General features: G+C 46.8%; 1 protein-coding gene across 11 annotated transcripts in view; it reads right to left on the reverse strand.

The window, feature by feature from the left end:
- RGS6 (regulator of G protein signaling 6) overlaps nucleotides 1–20,781 on the reverse strand; it is a 546,475-nt gene that overhangs the window by 65,250 nt on the left and 460,444 nt on the right. For all 11 annotated transcript variants that reach the window (XM_029951172.1, XM_029951168.1, XM_029951170.1 and 8 more), the window contains exons 7-12: nucleotides 19,385–19,449; nucleotides 16,337–16,413; nucleotides 13,349–13,430; nucleotides 11,799–11,873; nucleotides 10,977–11,075; nucleotides 9,711–9,772 (exon numbers count right to left, since the gene is read on the reverse strand). In XM_029951172.1, coding sequence (XP_029807032.1) covers nucleotides 9,711–9,772; nucleotides 10,977–11,075; nucleotides 11,799–11,873; nucleotides 13,349–13,430; nucleotides 16,337–16,413; nucleotides 19,385–19,449 — 460 coding nt within the window. The remainder of the gene's footprint in view (nucleotides 1–9,710; nucleotides 9,773–10,976; nucleotides 11,076–11,798; nucleotides 11,874–13,348; nucleotides 13,431–16,336; nucleotides 16,414–19,384; nucleotides 19,450–20,781) is intronic.

A 20,781-nucleotide genomic window follows, 5' to 3' on the forward strand; every position in this document is an offset into this window, starting at 1 on the left:
GAAGATAGAGAATGAATAGAGGGTGTGGTGGTAGGTCAGTGGTGTATAGAAGGCTAGCATGGACTTTTTAGGAATGGTACCAACATATTTTATTGCACTGTCATTGTTATAACCTATGCACATAAACTCTGTGTTCATGAATCTATGCTCGCTCGTTTGTTCTGTTTGCGACCATCGCTGCATGGGAGACAGGAGACAGCATAGTGCCTTCTCTTGGAGGTTCCTGTGAGCAGCTTTGGCTCTTAGTAGTCTGTTGCTTTAACTCCTCTCCTAGCTCTTTTGGGGGTTGATTTTTCCCAGAGGGACTGGCAAAGAGGGTTAACTTCATCATTGGGGTGGCAGAGGACAGAGAGTAGGCGGAAGAACATCCCACACTAGGAAGGGACGGAAGAGGGCCTCTTCCCTATGCTCAACACCATGAGACCGGCCGGAAAGAGCACAAGGAGTGTAGTGTGAGCAAGCATTGCTTGTCTGGTCCCTGTTGCCTCCTATCTGGGCTGGACGTACCTTATGCTTAGGAGCTAATGCTTCCAAAGTGAGATATGGCAGAAAGAAACAAAGGATTGGCTACATAGGATAAGACCATCCAAAATGGGTGAACTACCACAGAAGACATCTCTGGGGTCTTGTTCAGTTCTATTCATCTCCTGGAGATTGTATCCCAACATGCACCCAGTGCTACATCAGGGGGCTCCATGTACTAACAGGCCCTGCTCCTGGCTATGGTTGATCTGTCCAGGAATGGAAACCTTACTGACCAAAGCTGGTTAATCCTTCTCTAGCTTCAGTGGTAGAAGCTGCAGTTACAAAGTTCACGGGCTGGAGGCAGTGCTGTCTCCTAACACATGTCTGTGATGGAAGAGAAGGAGGCCTATATGGAAAGTGGAACAGGACAAGAGATGAAGAAGGAGTCTCAGGAGTGTTCACGGCCCTGGCTCCAGCTACTCTTGAGCCTAGTGACATTGCTGGCCTTCCCAGAGTTCAACTCTGCAGCTCCTCCTCGTATTCTGTGGGTCAGCATCTACCTGCTCCTTTTAGCTGAACTGGGTTCAAGCTGGGGTTCTACTGCCTGACAACAGAGCAATACAACCAAAAACAGAATGAAGGCATTGGGGATGTGAAGGGGAAGTTCGTGGAGGCAGCCCTTTGTAGCATTAGCCAGAGAGGCTCCCTCTCCCCAGAACATGCACTTCCTTGTGGCACACAGACAGGATACCAGAGTCTCGTGGAGACACACTAAGACGATGAAATGAGTGAGCAGGCAATGAGTACTATTTGGATCCAAAGTCAGGGTCAGTGACTACAGGAAGATTTGAGCCAGGACAGGAAAAGCACAGAGAGAGAACAGAGAGGCATGGAAAGGGCTTTGTGGACAGCTGGCAGGTAATAGCACATAGGCAACATTGTCCACAGGTCACTGGGTGTGGGTGGGCACCAAAGCAGAATTGGGAGGTGTCACAGACTACATTGGGTCCCCTATCCCCAGTTTCATACGTTAAAGGTTTAACCATGCAATGTGACTGTTTTGAAGACATGATCTTTAAGGAGGTAATTAAGGTTAAGGTCATGGGGCGGAGCCCTGATTTGCTTGGACTTTCTTCCTAAAGAAAGGAAGAGACACGAGAGCTCTCTCTGGTGAGGCCATGTGAGGACACAGCAAGGAGGAGGCTGTCGGCAAGCCAGGAAGAGAGGCTCCCCCAGAAACCAGCCTTGCTGGCACCTTGACCATAGACTTCCAACCTCTAGAACTGTGAGAAAATAAATGTCTGTTGTTTACGTCACCTAGTCTGTGGTATTTTGTTATGGCGAGCTGACTCATACAGGAGGAAATGGAAAAAATAAAATAAATACAGGAAATGCAGAGGAAGTCCATTAGGACAAATATTTCTCATTGAGTCGTTTTAACATCCCTGTCCCTTTATCTCTGCCTCCTTCTGATTGGCATATGGTGGTATTATTTTCAAATGCCAAATTCTCACAACATTAGAAGGTGATGACACACCAGCCATTAGCAAACATGCTATCCACCGTCATCAAGTGCTTCAACCTGGTTCTTGGGTGGAGTATGGGGCTGGCCAATTTATCCCATATTCCTTTCCCTTTCCTTATAGGAAGCAGCAGAAATCTGCCATCCAGCTGCCAAGGTTAGAGCCCATGGTCAATCAGTTGGTCAACATTAGTCAGCACCTACTAGTGCTGTGAAATAGTGAACAGCTCCCTGGATCACGGGCTGATGCTCACAGTGACCTAGTAGCAAAGTCATGGCTTCTAACAATCGTAGTTATTACATATACGTGTGTGTGTGTGGGGGGCTTATATATATGACATATATATGTTCTATATATTATAGTTGACTTTGAACAACATGGGGGTTAGGGGCACTAAACCCCTGTGCAGTAAAAAATCCATGCAATTCTTGATTCCCTAAAAAACTACTATTAATAGCCTACTGTTGACCAAAGCCTCACTAATAACATAAACAATGCATATTTTGTATGTTATATGTATTATGTATTGTATTCTTTAAAAAAGTAAGCTAGAGAAAAGAAAATGTTATTTAAAAAATGTTTATTTATTTTGAGAGAGAGAGAGTGAGGAGGGGAGGAGCAGAGAGAGAGAGAGAGAGAGAGAGAGAGAGAGAGAGAGGAAGAGAGAGAATCCTAAGTAGGGAGAGAATCCTGCACTGATGGAGCAGAGCTGGATGTGGGAGTTGACCTCATCAACTGTGAGATCATGACCTGAGCTGAAATCAAGAGTCAGACACTCAACTGACTGAGCCACCCAGGTGCCTCAGAAAAGAAAACATTATTAAGAAAATCATAAGAAAGAGAAGATACAATGACAGTACTGTATTATGTTTATTGAAAAAATCCATGTATAAGTGGCAGTCAAACTCATGTTATTTGAGGGGACTACTGTATTTATATGTATATATATATCTATATAATAGGTGATTATTACTAATACTTGTAAATATATACAATAAGCTGTTATTACTATATATTGCTAATTAAGTTCTACTTTTGATAAACTTAGAGAGAGACAAATAACAAAAGCAAAATTAGAAAACTTTTAGTTCAACCACTTAAAAAAATCTGAGAGAAAAGTTTTAGAATTCATCCTTTCTCCTGTAACAAAAGATAAAGACACAACTTGCTATATATTATATAGACTATAACAATAAAAAGTAAGGTGAGCTGGAGGAAGAAAAGATGGCATCCGTGATGGGTTGAGGGGTGCCTGGAAGGGATCTCGAGAATGATGCACACATATGGAGTGTGGTTCACAGAGCAGGTGGGAGAGAAGATGGGCCCACAGTGCCTGGGGAGATGGGCAGCGAGGGATGGCCAGGAGCTACGGGACAAGAAGGCACGAGGTGGAAAGCATTATGGGACAGCGACCATCATTCCTATTTTAGAAATACAAGTGCAGGAGAGCACTCATTAGGAGAACAGGCCTCTAACTGGGGAGAAACCTGGAAACCGAATATGGAAAAGGTGAATAGGAGAGTATGTTGCATCCTCTTGAACTGTGTATGCAGTTTTCTAAACTTGAGGCACTAAAGAGAACCAGGATGGGAAGAAAGGGTTAGAGAGGGAAAGGAAAAGCCGAGCAGGACTGCAGAGGGAAGAAGAATGTTTGGCTCCTATCCATCCATCCATCCATTCTTTTCACGTTGGAGAGAGTGAGGAAAAGAGAGAATCTAAGGAGCTCCTAAACTGCCGGACACCAAGAGAAAACATTCCACGGAGAAGCTGGGAATGAGTGAAGGCTGTGAAGGAGACCTTAGTCCCTCAGAGGGACAAGAATATGCCAGGCCAGGGATCTCAGACCATCTAGACCCTGGTCTGGATATAATTGCCCTGGTGATCATATTGCCTCTGATCTTTTTTTGTCTGTCACCTAAGGTGGGCTGGGAGAAAGGGAAAGCAAGGATTGCAGAATGTCTGGAATCACACAAAAGCAAAGTTGTAATGACCTCTTTCGTCCCTTTTTTTTTTCCTTCCCTGAAACAGTCATTAGACATTAAGTTCATGGACTTCCATCACCCTAGCAGGGTTTTAAAACCCCTTAGGGTATCCAGCCCCTTGCTGTCTTATCTCATTTTGTTAATTACATTTCATGATCACGGAGGGTCAGGAGGCAGAGAAGGAACCAGCATCCAATTTCAGAGAGCAGCCGCGATCCCGAGATGGGCAAGCAAAATGCTGGTAGAAAATCAATTCAGCAGTCAGCTGTGAGGCACAAACGGCTCCTAGGGATGGGTGAGGACAGCCAAACACACAGGCAGATACAAGACAAGACCAGTGGATCTCTCTCTGGTTCCTGCAGTGCCACTGTGAGTGGGGGGAAGTCTCTGGGGGAAAACCTGAGAAACACAGAGACTTTTCAGACAACTTGGAGTTAAAATGTATGAAGTTTTGCATTCCCAAATTGGTTTGTCAAGTGCCTTAAGGCTTGGGTGAATAAAATAGGGGCTTCCTTGAGGATTCTGGCCAAGGACAGTAAGACTTCATTTACTTGACACCTTCAGCTATTGAGGGATCATAGATGAGGTATGTGACCAAAAGGGACTCCGAGCAAAGTTTACAAGGACACAAACTCTACTCCTTAAGGCTCATTGTCTGAATTTGGGAGAGCCCATCTCTCAGAAAAGATTCTTTACTCTTGCTTTAGAATCAAGGCTAAGGGGCTTGGTCATTTGATTTCCTGGTACGGTAGATCAATTGAAAAAGAGTCTCTTTCTCCAGCCCTTGAATTTGGGCTGGGCTGTGGCATGTGTTAGCCAGTAAAATGCAGCCGAGGTGACAGAGTGCCAGTTCCCAGCCTCAAGAGGCTTTGCTTGCTTCTGGTCTCTCTCTCTCTCTCTCTCTCTCTCTCTCTGTCTCGGAATCCTGCTATTCCCATGTGAACAAGGTCAAACTAGCTGGAGGATGAGAGACTCCATGAAGGAGAGCCCAGTTGTCCTAGCCAAGGGCATCCTAAACCAGCTGAAGCCAAACATCTGAGAGTCTAGCTAGATCCCAGAGATGCCTACCCCATCCGCACTGCCCACAGACACATGGGAAGCCCAAAGGGGCCAGCCTGCTGTCTGAAGCCACTAGGGGTCTACTCAGAGACATCTGACTGAAGCAGCCTGGTCTGCTACAGATTGTTGACGGGGAACAAGAAAGCAAACCAACAACTAAAATGCAGAAACAGAGACTCAAAGGATGCAATAAACTGGGGCGGTTTAGGAAAAGGAGAGCGCTTGGTGGCACTTCACAAGACCTTGACCGCTGGTGGTTTTAAACCACAGTATAACAGTCATCAGGAAAATTTACTGAAATATAGTGTCCTTTCTTTAAATGTTTTATTTAATTTTGAGAGAGAGAGGGAGAGAGAGAGAGAGAGAGAGTGCGAGCAGGGGAAGGGCAGAGAGACAGGGAGACACAGAATCCGAAGCAGGCTCCAGGCTCCGAGCTGTTAGCACAGGGCCTGACATAGGGCTCAGTTGAACCCACGAACTGTGACCTGAGCCAAAGTTGGATGCTTAGCCGACTGAGCCACCCAGGCGCCCCGGTATCCCAATGCAAATGCATAACCATATTTAAGAAAGAATCGTATTTAAAATAGTTAATATAGGGGGTGCCGGGGTGGATCAGTTGGTTAAGCATCTGACTCTTGATCTCAGCTCAGGTCTTGATCTCAGAGTCATGAGTTCAAACCCCATGTTGGCTCCACCCTGGGTGTGGAGCCTACTTAAAAACTAAAGAATAAAAATAAAAAAGATAACGAACATAAAGAAGCTTAAGGTGTCAAACCCTACTTATCTGGGAAATTCATCTGTGTGTGTGGGGCCCATGCCATCTGGAGCAAAAGTCAGGTAGCATCTCAGACAGGCGTTTGCACTGGCAGGCGCAAATGGCAGTCTATGCCAGGAAACCGGACCCTGGCTGCCATGATGTGGTCATTTAACTACTCCTAGTGACAAACAGGACAGCATGGTTGAAACCGGGATGACCCAAGGAGATCAGTACAGGAGAGCCGAACTCTTCCCGGGTGGCCCTTCCTTCCTCCTGGGTGCCAGATTAGTGGTGCCAGAGGAGGCAGCCAAGGACAGACACATGGACTGTGGACTGCAGGGCCAGCCTTGAGGGCCAGCCAGCAAAGCTCTCTGTGGAGCAGACTGAAAAGAGACCGAGTGGAGGAGCGGCATCAGCCCAAAGCTGCCGTCCGTAGGACCAGCTTCACTCCTTGGCTTGCCCTTTGTTGCTTCCTCTGAACACCATACGCTCAGTTCACTCTGCTCCACGTACCTGAATTCTGCTCCTTTCCAAGGCACCATTAAGCACCACAGGGGAAATAACAATAATAGTTCATATTCATTGCATATGGGCTAAGTGTCAAGGACCGGACGAAGCTCAGGTCATGGATGAACTCATTTGCTCTATAAACTAGGTGCTATTGCTCTCTCTCCTTTAAAAAAGTAGAACAGAAGCACAGAGAGATGAAACAAGTTGTTGGAGGTCACACAGTGAGAAAATGGTAGAGGCAGGATTCTGACCCCAATGGCCGGCTATACACCCTTCTCCTAAATTGTTCTGCCCTACTCCTTAGTGGGCACTTTCCTCATCCCTTTCCTGGCACGGTGTGGCCACGACCTTTAACCCATTCCTGATTCTTCCCTTTTTATTATTTAAAAATTTTTTTAATGTTTATTTATTTTTGAGAGAGAGACAGTGTGATCCGGGGGAGGGGTAGAGAGAGGGAGACACAGAATCTTAAGCAGGCTCTGGGCCCTGAGGTGTCAGCACAGAGCCAGACATGGGGCTCGAACTCATGAACAGTGAGATCATGCCCTGAACCAAAGTCGGATGCTTAACTGACTGAGCCACCCAGGTGCACCTTATTATTATTTCTCTTAAGTTTATTTATTTATACATATATATATATATATAGAGAGAGAGACAGCGCATGCTTGTGCACGAGGTGGGGGGAACAGGCAGAGAGAGGGAGAGTCCCAGGCAGGCTCCATGCTCAATGAGGAGCCTGAGTTGGGGCTCGATCTCCCCATCCTAAGATCACGACCTGAGCCCAAATTAAGAGTTGGATGCTTAATCGACTGAGCCATAGAGGTGCCCCTCTGTTTTTGTTTTAGAACTGGGCCGTCACCATCACCAGCACCTACACCTCTCCCCACCATCAGTTCTCAGGGACCCGGCTGAAATGGGGCGGGCCTGTTCTCCGGCGGCCGTGTCCTCTGCCTGACGGCTTCTGGCTAATTACCACCCATCATCTGCAGCAGGGCCCTGGGAAACCAGACCTGCTCGGGGACGTGTGCACCCACCTGACACAGCTCAGCCTTCACCTTCGGCAAGCAGAGCAGTGGCGCCCAAGGCCAGCTGCCCGAGCCGCTTCCCTGTCCCCACCCCCGAAGAGCCGCTGACAGGCCAAGGCTCCAGGCTGCTTTATCTCCTGCGAACACCCGTCTCCTCTCCCTCCTTCGCTCTATCTGGGAGTTTCCTGGTGGTTCTAATGAAAAACCCTTGTGTCACATTGAAAAGTTGCCAGTTATTGCTGCTGGGAAGAAAATCCAGTCTCTGCTGGGCGGAGACTCCTGGAGCTCCAAGCAGGAGTGAGGAGGGGCTGGTTGGAATAATCTCTCTGGTGCCAGGGCGCAGCCTCTCAGGCATAATGAGATGCTGCCAGGTGGGGTGCCCCCCGACTGAGGCAAACAAACAAACAAGAGGCCCCGCCAGGCTCCCCGCCCCACCTGGACTGTCTTGCCCTGGCCTCAGGCCCCAGTACACCTGCCAGGAGTCCGTGGGCTTCCCTCAGGTTGACCGGTTCCGGCTCTTTCCCCATGTCCCCAGAGATCGGTCGTAGCTGGGTGCCACTAGTCCTGGAAGCTCTCAGGTCATTCTGCGTGCTGGGAACGGCTCCTCCAAATCCTTGGAGACCTGATCCGTCCACTTGCAGATTATTCAAAACACAGGCTCCGTGGATCCAGCTGGAGCCACTGAATCCGGTTGATTCCCCAAATCTGGGGTTTGGGAACCCCCATCCTCAACTCCTCCCCACGCGGATTGTCCTGCTCAAAACCACTGACCTGAACAACTTGACCCAGGGAAAGATGCTCCCCTCCCCCACCCTCACATGCTCTCCCTGGACCACACACTCTCACGTGCCCTTCGAAGGCCAGGCATTACTAGCACTGATCCTCCCGGCACACAAGGACAGCCATTCTTGTCCCTCTTTCACAGAGAAAGAAGCTCGGAGTCCCTGACAAGGCTGTGGCACCAATGGAGTCAAGGTCATCAAGGGCACTCTCTGGGACAAAGGCAACCACAGTGAGACCTGACAAGCAATTTTAGAGCCTAGTCCATGGGAAGCCCCACATCACGACAGTGGGGGAGGGGGAGGTGGCTCTGTGGCCCCGCAGAGTTAGCTGCAGATACGGCTCTGGTGTCTAAGTGTAAACTGAGCTCCAGCCCCTGGCCACCTTCCGAAGCACTTGCATTAGGGGAAATGGGAGTCTCAGTGACGCTTATGGGGGTGATTTTTTCGTCCCCCTGGCCCTGCCCTGGGAACTCTGGTGATGTCTGAAGACATTTTTGTTGACACCATTGTGAGGTGGGTTTTGGCATCTAGGAGGTAATTGTCAGGGATGCTACTAAATACCCCAAAATGCACGAGACCGCCCCCAATGTCAATAGGGACACTACCAAGAAGTCCCAGAATAGGTATGAGGGGCCATCAGAGATGTAGGCTCAAATCCAGGGACATCCTTGGCCCCCTGAAGGCAGAGGGTTCATTCAGGTTTTGGTTTGGGGAGTGGGATTTTCTTAGCCTTGATTTGTTGTTATTTATCTGGAAAGAAGAGGCAGGTCCACCCCAGGGGCCAGCAGAGAAAGGCCAGCAGGTTGGACACACAGCCAGAGCCCTGTGTGAGCCGGGCTTAAAGGACCCACTTTACTCTGATATCCAATAAATGCTAAGACCCACAGCTTAAGCCCTTGATCCCTCAGACACCGGTCATGGCCTAAATGGTAGCATACGGATAAACAAACGTGCCATTTGGGACGGTCTGATAAGATTTATTCCAGGACGGGCGCCCCAGGTGGTCTCTCCTCTTTCCTGAAAATTCAAAAAACATCCCATTTGGTTGACAAAATGGAGTCTCCCACGAGTTAACGGAGTGGGAGTGGAACCAGCTACCGGTGCAGCACAAACGTTCCTGAGGAAGCCAGGCGGGAGGTGCCAAATATTTTCTTTACAGTTGATTTGATGCAGTTCTGTGGTTGATGGTGGGGGCCCCCCTCCTGTTTGCGCGGCCAGCACCTCACAGGGCAAGCGTAATTTCTTTCCCCCTGTAAAATGAATCTGGGCGTTTTACAGCTGAAAAGGGAGCAATTCCATTTGAATTGATCAGGAGTCTGAAGGCAAAAGTGCATTACGTAGCTTTTAAGGACATTCTTCCTAGATTGACAAGGTCCCGTGGCCACCCCCTGAAAAGCTTTCGCAACAGAGCATTTTTTGACATCACTCAAGGGAGGTCTGCTGTCTTAGCAGTGCTTGCCCGAGCCCTGTGGTTTTTTCACTCATCAGTTTAAGAAATGACTATGGTCTGCCTCTTGGCGTGGTGCATACTTGTTAGCCACACCCCCGTCACATTTCTCCTTGGTCAAATTAGAAGGAAGCAGTAATACGATGGAGGGGAAACGTACCTTTCAGCCACTTTGGACATTTTTAAACAATGTCTGTCAATCTGTGCATTCAAAAATGTTATCTGGAAAAAGAACAGAGGTGTTAGGACCAAACTCGATTTTCCCCCCTTCACTCCCTGAACCCCATCCTTGTCTTTCCACAAGATCCAAACAGCTCCTCTGGCCAGCCTTCGCCCACCCTTCCGCTTTGTGTTCCAATGACCATGTGCCCTTCTGGAAATTCCCACCACACGCAGGAACCACACTCCACAGGTTAGCCTATGTCAGCATTCTCCTGTGCTGTGTTGTAGCCTATGTTTTGACTCCCCAAAACGATTGCAAACTTAAAGGAGGTGGTATATACATCCCACAAAACTTTGCACCATTTACAGGCATCGTAAATATCTACTTGGACTGATTTCTGGTGATTTCCCTCTGCACACCCTTCATACCTGCATCACACCCACATGCTTGGTGCACTTGACTAGAATTATCAAATAGCTACTTCGCATACATCTGTTTCCTCTCTTGGCACCTCCAACATAAACTTGTCAAGGGTAGGCACCTAACAGTTCACTCTTTTGGGTTTCCCCCAGATGCCAGTAAAGCATAATGTAAAGAGTAGACCCTAAAATTACTTCATTACCAGTGAACCCTAGAAAGGAGTAACGTAATTAGCCATTGTCTGCTGACTCGGGTTGGCCAGTTAGCTTGACAACATGAACCAAATAATGCTACAGCGGCCCCAGGAGCCGAGCTTTCTTTCTTTGTAAGCTTGCCTTTTGCATCACAGCAATAAAGTCGGTGGCTCTTTCCTTCAGATTCTGTGTCTCCCCCTCTCTCTGTCCCTCCCATGCTCGTGCTCTGTCTCTCTCTGTCTCTCAATAATAAATAAAAATGTTAAAAAAATAAGAAAAAAGTCGGTGGCTCTGAGTTGGCTTACTCTGCAAGTGCATTACAATTGTAAGGACTCTGTGGCATCAGTCCCTCCCTGCTGCGGCCCCCACAGCATTCTGTGGGAGCCCTGACTAGAGCAGTCGCCCCAAGGCATTGGGATAATTCCTTCATGCCCTTCTCTAAGAACTTCTGGGGGGAACTCGGTGGAGAATTTTTCCTCTCAAGCTTCCACGGTTGTTCACACTCAGCACTCAGAGGTTCGAGTCATCTACAGCTGGGTTCCACTGTGGTTTCCAGGAATTCAAAGCTCATTCAGCCTTCAGAGGTGAGCCTTCAAAGCGTTTTCAAACTGGCCATGTCTCCTGGGAGTGCGGGGGTCCATTAATTTACCTGTTTCCGGATGTCCTCTTTTGTCGTTTTCCTGATTGGCTGGCTGGGTATGTGCACGGGGCTTTGCGACTGGGACTCTTCAGTCACACCATACACTGACTAGAGAAAAAGGAAGAATATACAAATGAGAATGTCTGGGGACACGTCTCTAACTTTTTGAAATTATTTCGGAGGACAGACAAGTTCTCTTACACTATGGTCCTGGATGCCCTTGTGAGGTTGGGATATAACAGTCGTGGGGTAGACCGAGTGTGTCATCCCTGGGTACGCCATGGCTGCTGTCCCTTCCAGGACTGTGAAACACCGAGAATCACTGGCCCATTCACAGGTGAGCAAGATGGTGATTCGAATTTGGATGATCTAGCTATATAAAAGACTTTCGAAGTACTAAGCTCGCCTTCACCTGTGGGATTTTGATACTTTTTGTTCCTTTAGTTTCTTTTCCTCCCCAGAGCCAACTTCTCCTGCAGACCTCCGCACACCTGAGCCTGCCCCGGAAGCCCACAGGAAGTCCCCAGCCCTGGGCCCCTGTCCTGTACCATCCTGTATTTCCCTAATGCAGCCCTCCCGATACGGTTGCCTGTTCACGTGTTCCACGCCCACGGGCTGTGGGGTGGGCGGGCACTTGTCACGGCACTGCAGCAGCAAGAACGGCCAACTACGTATCAGCCACTCCACAAATATTTGTTGAACGAATGAATGCAATGGTTTCAGAGGACAGAATGGGGTAGAATTAACAAATAGCAAATTACTGTTTAAACAGTACCAGAAATAGAAGGGCTATTTGCATCAGGAATTTTAAATTCAGCGAAACTGGCGAACCTTTTTAACCCTTTGTGGGTTCTTCAGACGCCGGCATTTTCTGATATCCATTTCTGTTGTGTTCACACAGCCCGGCTGAGAAAAAAAAAAATCATCATATATATTACTAAATAGAAGATCGCACATTCCAATGTGACCCACGTGACGCTGTCAGACCCAATCTTTGTCTTTCCCACTACAGATAATACAGGATCGTCTCCATTTCTTTTACAAAGACGTTTTGTCTTCAGTATGTGCTCCTCCCCAGAGTTCTCACGTGAAATAATACAAGCCTGCCTCACACTGTCTCGGGATGACCGTTTATAAGACTAAACTTATCATTCATGCCGAGGGGCCTGACGGTTTCAGCCACAGCCTTTGTTACCACACACACGGAGCCACCTAAAAACAATCCAGTACCACGACGGGGAAAGGTTTTTTGGCTTCTTTTGCTTTTCACCAGCTCTTAGGAAGGGCTGACCTAGTAGCCTGACTCCACTTCCTTCTCATGAGGGAGATGCAAGATCTGTTTTAATAATAGGAAATTGGAACTATATCGAACCTCATTATTTTTGTCTTTGTGAATGCACCTACGAGCTAACATTTGCTTCTAACCCCCAAATCAACATGGGGGGAGTGCATCTGTGATTATTTGCGGGCCTGTGCAGAGCAGCAAACATTGTGAGGCACACGCATGTTACCAGTGAGGCTGAATTAGCTGACACTCTGCCTTCCTGTTTCATCTCCTACTGTAAGTGAATGCCCTTTTCAAGGTCTATTTAGTACCCCCTTTTCCACACTTCTGTGCTTTTTGTTGGTGATTTTGCTGTTTCAGGTGATGCTCAAACACGGTGCTAAAGTGCTGTCTAGTGTTCCTAGGTGCAAGAAGGTGGTGCGGTGGCTGGTAGAGACAACAGCATGTCAGGTAAGCTGCCTTCGGGCGTGAGCTGTAGTGCTGGTGGCCATGAGGTCAATATTAAAGAGTCGACGGTATATATTACATAAGATGTCTTTAAACAGAAAAGACTTTAGATGTGGTTACATATTGATAACCTGAAGAAAATGGTGTGACCCGTGGATCACGGGAACCTAACCCTGTATCTCTCCATGGATAATGGCTCAGCCTTCACTAATTCAGTACCTGGCAACTTCACAGAATGTAATTACCGTGAATGGCGAGAATGGGCCGCATTTGAAGATGATTCTAAGTTTTAGAGTCGGATGACAGTAGAAATGGAAAATGCTTATTTTGTTAGCAGTAAACCCTGGGGGTCCAGAGGTCCCCAGGGGGGCTTCCCACAGCACCCCTTTTCCAAGTCCATATTCTCATGGATGAATACTTTTTAAAGGCTAGAACTGAGATCCATTCCAGACAATTTACTGAGATTATGTTGACTGAACGACAAAACCAATTTCACAAAGTCTAGCAATTTCCTTTAATTTTAAGAATGAGACACCTGGTGGCTAAAGAGAGTCTTTTCTTTCAAGCGAAGGAAGAGGGAAAATTAACAAAATGAAACAAACAAAAAAACCCAATCAAAAGCACAGAGGACCAAGCCAAGTTTTCTTACCACTGGCCTGTGCACATCCCAGAAGGCCCGTTCTTGACTATCCAAAATTTTCCTTTCCGTCTTGTCCTTTTTCCGATCTATCCTGAAAGAGCAAAGACAAGAAATCAGAGCGTCCTGGTTCTAGGAGCTCGGTGAACACAGGTCCCTCGGCACCTGTGTGGACCCTGCCCTCTGCACATCTGTCAACCCGGGGCGGACCATAACATCAAGGAAACCTCAAAAAGCCCACACATGGGAAGAGGACTTGTTTTTGGCTAGACTGCAAATCATCAGAGGCGTGGAATGAGCATGGTGGACCCAAGGAGAGAACCAGAATCTGACTGTCCATTTGAGTGATTAAGATTTAGATTATTCACGGGGTGCCTGGGTGGCTCAGTAGGTTAAGTGTCCGACTTTGGTTCGGGTCATGATCTCATGGCCCGTGGGTTCAAGCCCTGAGTCAGGCTCTGTGCTGCCAGCTCAGAGCTGGAGCTTGCTTTGGATTCTTTAACTCCCTTCCCCACCCCCCCCTTCATGCTCTGTCTCTCAAAAATAAATAAAAGTGAAAAAAAATAAAAAAAATTAGATTATTCAGAACTGAATTTTCTGTGGACTTGCCCCTGTCTCCTCCCTATCAATGTCGATACCGCATATTCAAATTATAGGAAAGAATATAACCATAGACTTGTAGTGTTGCATCCTCAAATTTGAAAGTTTGCTTTAGATTCAGAGTCAATAGAAGTGTCTTCAAAATGCTGCAATTACATGTTTTAAAAGTCACTTAAACCATCTGGCTTTCTAAAAGTAGAGGAATAGCGTTAGCATGTGACAAGATCCAGAAGGCAAAGATCACTGGCCTCAGCTCCCGGAGGCACAAATTGCAAGAGGGAAATTACAGGTGACAAAGATGGATTCTTTACGTTCTGATCAGGAACACAGATAAGAGGGTGTTTTCTTTTTCTTAAGCCGGTATCACTTCATAGTGCCTCTCTAAAAAGTAACCGATTAATTGTGTAGCTTCTGGTTCTTGGCTCTCTGGGGAACAGTTTAGTTTACTGACCTGAAATAAACCATAATCACTCTGTGATTTTTGTGATAATTACTGTGGCCCACAATTATAAAGTAATCGGGAGTCAATCAAAACAGTTAATTGAGAAATACCATATATATTCAAAGTGATAATTTCCCCTCTTTTTAACATGCGATGCTGTGTGATCCTGAAAGTGCAAATTAGTGCCCCTCTGGTGCCCAGTGGCCTCTGAGTCCACAGGCTAGATTCTGTTTCCTTCCCACCCTCCCACTTTCTCTTTCCTTGGGGGCCACCATGGCTCTGTAGGGAGCTCAGCATCCGTGCTTGATGCCCACCTCCTCCTGAGCTGCTGGCAGCACCAGGATGCTCTGCAGGTATGTGCAATCGTGGGCAGAGGGGGAAGCCAGAGACTGCAGAGGGAGGGCCAGGGCAACGGCACCGTGCCGGCCACAGGACTCAGACACATCGGGGGCATTTCCAACTGCGACCACACCTGTGATCAAGGTTCACCCACACAGCCAGGAACCGGCCCCAGGGGATGGAGCTGCATCACTGCCTACGGAGGGTGGAGGGCGTCCTCTGAGGACCCACGGGGGTGCTGCTCAGGGACAACTGGCGCCCAGAGAAAAGGTGCTTGCCTTGGCCCAGCTCAGGGTCCCTTTGCACCCCCTCCTCCATCCCTTCACACACCCTGCAAAATCAGAGACCATTGCTGGAAAGGACCAGAAAGAAGCCAATCTGAGCAGGTTCATTTCCCAGCACTGAAAGGATCTGGTTGACAAGAATGTTTGTGGGTAGGGGGACATTTATTGCCCACTTCTCGTGTTTCCTTAGAGAGGAAGGCATTTCCACTGTGCTCCTTGGGAGGGAAATGTACAGGGAAAACACTCCAGCTAGTCTCTCATCTCTTGTACTCTGAGGGGGAAAAGGGCTTTAACTTTACTGGCAGATCTGAAAGAAGAAACTGGGCCCTGTCTAGTGCTCTGTTCACTCTGCATGCAGTGAGTTTACAGGGGTCAACCTGCCTGTGGGTGGGGGGCTCTGCAGATATCCAGCTCTGCCCAGCATGGGCGAGTTTCATTCTGGGGTAAAGATCTCTGGTCACAGATCCCAAATTGTGCCCTATAAACTGGCTTGTATCAGTGATAATCTTAGCACACTGGACTCTAATGTCTGACTTCTGTGCCTTATTTTTGATTGGTGCTGAACCCCTCCCCTGGGGGGAAAGGGAGACGGGTTGGTCTTCCTAAAACTCCCAACGTGTTTTGCTCTGAAGGAAAAGTCTTTAGACCCACAGGAAAAGTGGGTCTGATGTTTTTTAGCCCCTAAGCACAGAAGACTCTTTGGAAATCTCTTTAGGAAATAGGATTTCTTCTTTTTTAAATTTGATAATATTTGATATATTTGATAATAACAGTATTTGATAAAACATTCCTGACCAAAAATAATTATTTGATTTTATTCCAAAATCTCTGTCTCTGTGATTGTGAGGATGAGTGAAATTTATTTCATTCTTTTTTCCTTTTTTCTTTTATAGTTTATTGTCAAGTTGGTTTCCATGTAACACCCAGTGCTCATCCCCACAGTGCCCTCCTCCATCACCACCTCCTCCCTTCCCCTCTCCCCCTCCTCCATCAGCCCTCAGTTTGTTCTCAGTATTCAAGAGTCTCTCATGCTTTGCCTCCCTCCCTCTCCCTGGACCATCTTCTTCTAACCAAGGTCCTACGTTGGGTAGCAAGCCCATTGCTTGCTAGAATACACACTTTTGAAATTATTTCAGCATGCCATTGATTACAAAGATGAAATGTATCCATCTTGACCTTGGTTTCTACTCTGCTGCTCTCATGCGAGATGACAGCATCTGACCACAGCTGGCCGGCCGTGGAAGGACACCCCGTCTTGGCAATACCACTCTCACACCACCTCCACAGTCCAGAGGTCTTTTTCACTTTCCCAGGGTCTCTGTCAAGTTCACCTACTTCACTTGTGCTTCTGCTTGCATAAAGATGAACTCCCACTTCCTTGCAAAGGCCCTCTGGAGTCTTGCTAAGTTTTCCTAATGAGAAATGAAAATCAACAAGAAGGCATTAATCCTCGTAAGTCTGCACATCGACACCTACGCTTATTACGAGGCAGTCATCTATTCTGGTTACTCTCAACAGAGCTGCAGAGCCCCACTTTAAATCCACTGGATGTGAACCCAGTGTGATTTTGCACCAGACCCTCCTGTACAGAGTAGGACTATTAATATTCATTTACACACCCATTAAATCTGAAGTCTCTGTGGTTCACCTGATTCCCCTTTCTTGTGTGTTTTACAAGAACACAACTCATGTAGCACTTGTCATCAAGGCCACCGGAGGCAGGAAGAAGGGTTTGTGGCTATTCACGCAGGAAATGGGGAAGGGACGAGGGGCTCTTGGCAGCCTATTGGACATCTCTGTGAGCTGAACCAAGAATGGATTTCTCCAGACTCGTCTTCCAACAAACAGGGGCCTGATGACCTTGTACTCGTGCCTTTGAGAATTTGGATTCAAAAGTGGGGAAAAAAGGGAGTGTCTATATTTGTGATGTTCATGAAAGGAAAACCCAAAACTAGAAAGAAAGAAAAGGCATACAGGGTTGGCTTTAGGGGAAGAAGGGAGAAGCCTTTTCTCTAAGTCTGTAGGCTCACCTGTGGCACAAAAGACAGTGAGAAGAGGGTGTTTGACAGGTCCCCTAATGAGCCACCTAATTCTGATGGAATGCAGGGGTAGAGCCCACATTATGCTATGTATTTTCATAGAGCTCATGCCAACACTAATTGATTACCCTCATTAGTGGAATATTAATAGAAAAAGAGCCTCAGTGGAAGATCAACACACATAAACTCAGTTATTACCAAGGCTCAGCATATGAGCACCTCAAAAAAACCCCCGTTTTTTTAAATTTTTCCACTCTTTGTAGGAGGCAAAGCCAGCGATGCCTAAATGCCAGTCAGTTAGGGACCACTTACATAAATTATGACCCAGTCATGCCATGGAATACTAGGCAACCATTAAAAACAATAATGCAGGTGCCTGGGTGGCTTAGTCCGGCTTTGGCTCAGGTCATGATCTCACGGTTCGTGGGTTCGAGCCTCGTGTCAGGCTCTGTGCTGACAGCTCAGAGCCTGGAGCCTGCTTTGGATTCTGTATCTCCCTCTCTCTCTGACCCTCCCCTGCTCGCACTGTCTCTGTTTCTCAAAAAAACAAAACAAAACAAAAACCACAATAATGTGGTGGCGCCTGGGTGGCTCTGTTGGTTAAACGTCTGACTTTTGGCTCAGGTCATGATTTCATTGTTCGTAAGTGTGAGCCTGTGCCAGGCTCTGCTGACGGTTCGGAGCCTGGAGCCTGCTTCAGATTCTGTGTCTCCCTCTCTCTTCATCCCATTCACCACTCACTCTCTGTCTCTGTCTCTCTCTCTCAAAAATAAAAAAAAAAATGAAAATAAAAATAATAATGTGGATTACTATTACTAATATGGAAAAACTCAACATACTTACAGCATATGATTGGGGAAAAGCAGCTTACCAAACAATGCTCAGGGTAGGATTCAGATTTATTTATTTTTTTGTAAAGAAAAAAATGTATGTACAGAAAAAAGGTTAGGGGAGAAGGATTGTAGGTTCTTTCTTCTCCTTTGCTGTTTGAGTTTGGATTTTACAAAGAGAATATGTCACCAGAAAAAAAATTAATAACTTAATTTTGAAAACAAAATTCTTTTTTTAAAATTTCTAACCACATTTAGGCAGAATTCAACCTGAAAGAACATCTCCATGACTAGTAGCTACTGATTTACAAACCTTCCTTCGGAGGGTCTAGAATATATAAATATCAAAGCAGAATATTATACGGGAGAAGAGAAAACTGGATAAAATATATCAGAAGTTGATGCTGTCTTGTTTCTGTTTTTCTAAACATGGAACTCATGGAAACTTCTATGTTTTCAAAAATGTGGAAACTCTAGGGAAGAGACACAGGGTGAAGGGGCCACGTGTTTCTGCAGGCTGGGTCTTTCTGGTAGGTTGTGTTAGGGACGGGATGTAGCGCTTCACAGTGGGTGCACAGAAATAGGACAGTGATTTCTGAGAGAGGGGTGACAGCTGGCACATGAGAAGACAGGAACAGGATGCTCAGATCTACAGAACAGCCATGGTAGGATGTGCTTGGGAAGATCATAATGTTCCTACACATTTATGTGCTTTTAAGTATATTTACTTTTGAGACAGAGAGAGAGAGAATCCCAAGAAGGCTTCACATTCAATGCAGAGCCCAACATGGGGCTTGACCTCACGAACTGTGAGATCAGGACCTGTGCTGAAATCGAGAGCCAGATGCTTAACCAACTGAACCACCAAGGCGCCCCTAGCCATTTACCTCTTAAAGTGCATATGGATTGTTTTCAGCTTTTGCTCATCACGAACAGGGGTGCTGTAGCAGGTTCTATGTGAACAGAGGTTCTGATTTCTCTGGGGTATGTACCTAGGAGTAGGATGGCTTGGTTGTAGGGGAAGTGTATGTTTACCTTTGTAAGAAACTGCCAGACCATTTTCCAAAGTGGCTGTGCCATATTGCATCCCCATGTGGCATTATCAGTACTTTTTTTTTAGCCACTCTACCAGGTATTAGTGGTATCTCACCAGGGAGTCAATCTTTGTTTCCCTAATGGCTGATGCTGTTGGATATCTCTTAATGTGCTTATTTGTCATCTTACGCCCTCTCTGGTGAAGTGTCTGTTCACATCCTTTGCCCATTTTTGAGCTGTTTGTTTTCTTATTGCTGAGTGTTGAGAGCTCTTTTATAAAAAGATGCAATTTTATGGCATACGTAGAGGAGATTGAGGACAAAGGAGGGGAAATAAAAGACACTTCCTTTCCACTGCCTGAAAGGAACCAGGGAGAGGAAAAAAGGAAAGAGAGAAGCAGAAAGAGAGAAGCAGAAACAGAGCTGCATATAGGGTTTTACTCTCCTCCCACACCTAAGCTACAAAATAACCATACTTACTGCTTCATAATCTGCCAGCTCCAGCCTCGCTTTATTCTGCATTGTCCTCTTACAGAGATAGATGGCTGAGGAAAGAAGAGAAATTACAACACGTGCAGACCCAGCAGTGTGGTGGCATCACAGATCCACTCATCCATCTGTCAGTCCCCTCATCCACCAACCCAGCCATCCAGCCAGCCCTTCCGGTGAGCCCGGCGCTGCACAGAGCAGAGTATGTTTCCGTGTGGAAGCCATGATGCCTAACCTCCCGGAATCTTCCTTCGAGGTCAGGATTGGATGAAGACTCCATCTTCTAGTCCTGACTGCCCCCCTTTCATCCTCCTCACTCTGCCTCACCCAAGCATCCTCCACCAGCGTCATCTTTCACAAATAAGATCATGTGACCTTCCTGCCTATATTCCCTGCATTGCATTCTCAGTGACTTCAGAAGAACAACTAAGCTCCTTAGGGTGGTGTGCTTCGTTCTCTAAGCTTCAGTCTCCTTACCTTGTCAACCTCTTTCCTCCCTGCCTCCTTGGGGCATGTGAGGCTACCAAACCCTTCAGTTCTACTCCTCTGCCCATGTGTTCTCCACATGGAAAATCTGGCAACCTCCTACTCATCTTGGAAGCCCCAGCTCAGTGTTCCCAGTAGCGTCTACCCATCCTCACCCATGGAACTTAATTCCAGTGCACTGTAATCATGGGTTTACTAGACAGTCCCCAGCTCTGGGCAGAGGGCTCCTCAAGGGCAGAGGCTGTGTCCTACTCAGTTTGAATCCCTAACCCTAGCATCAGGGCTGGCCTACCAGGTAGAATGAATGAACAGTGGATATGGACACTTTGGGTCTCTCTTCCCAAGCTAAAGAAGGGTTCTTGCCCCTCAGTTGCCAGAGGATTCTTTCTCAAACATGACTTCCTTCATCAATTCCTCTCCCTATCTCTGCTTCTTCCGTATCTCCCTCCTACTCCAGTGCCAACTAGAATGATCCAGGAAAGACAATAGATGAATGGTATGAGTGACCAATAGGATGGCCAGGAGACAGGGTCAGAAGGACGGTGTGGCTGACCTGTGGTTTGCCAACTTAGTTATACTAGGAGTCTAGTTAACTCCTTGCTGAATCAACAAACTTCCTCCACATGATCTGAAAAATTGGCTGATGGCAGCTTACAGTATGCTGGAATCTTGTGGCTGGCAGTCTACACTTCTACTCACGTCAGTTGAGCTGTATGTGGATGAGAGTCAGTTGTGTTTGTTCACAAATCTGTTTATGTCAGGCACACTTGTTATTTTAATCATGTAAGTTCACTAAATATCACATTTTGCTGACACAATTAGTGTGAAAAGAGATGGAGGTGAGTAGTTTGGAACAACCTGATAGAGAAGAATTGCCTAAGACAATTGCTAATGAGTTTGGA

The sequence above is a fragment of the Suricata suricatta genome, chromosome 9, assembly GCF_006229205.1.
Source record: "Suricata suricatta isolate VVHF042 chromosome 9, meerkat_22Aug2017_6uvM2_HiC, whole genome shotgun sequence".
NCBI lineage: Eukaryota > Metazoa > Chordata > Mammalia > Carnivora > Herpestidae > Suricata > Suricata suricatta.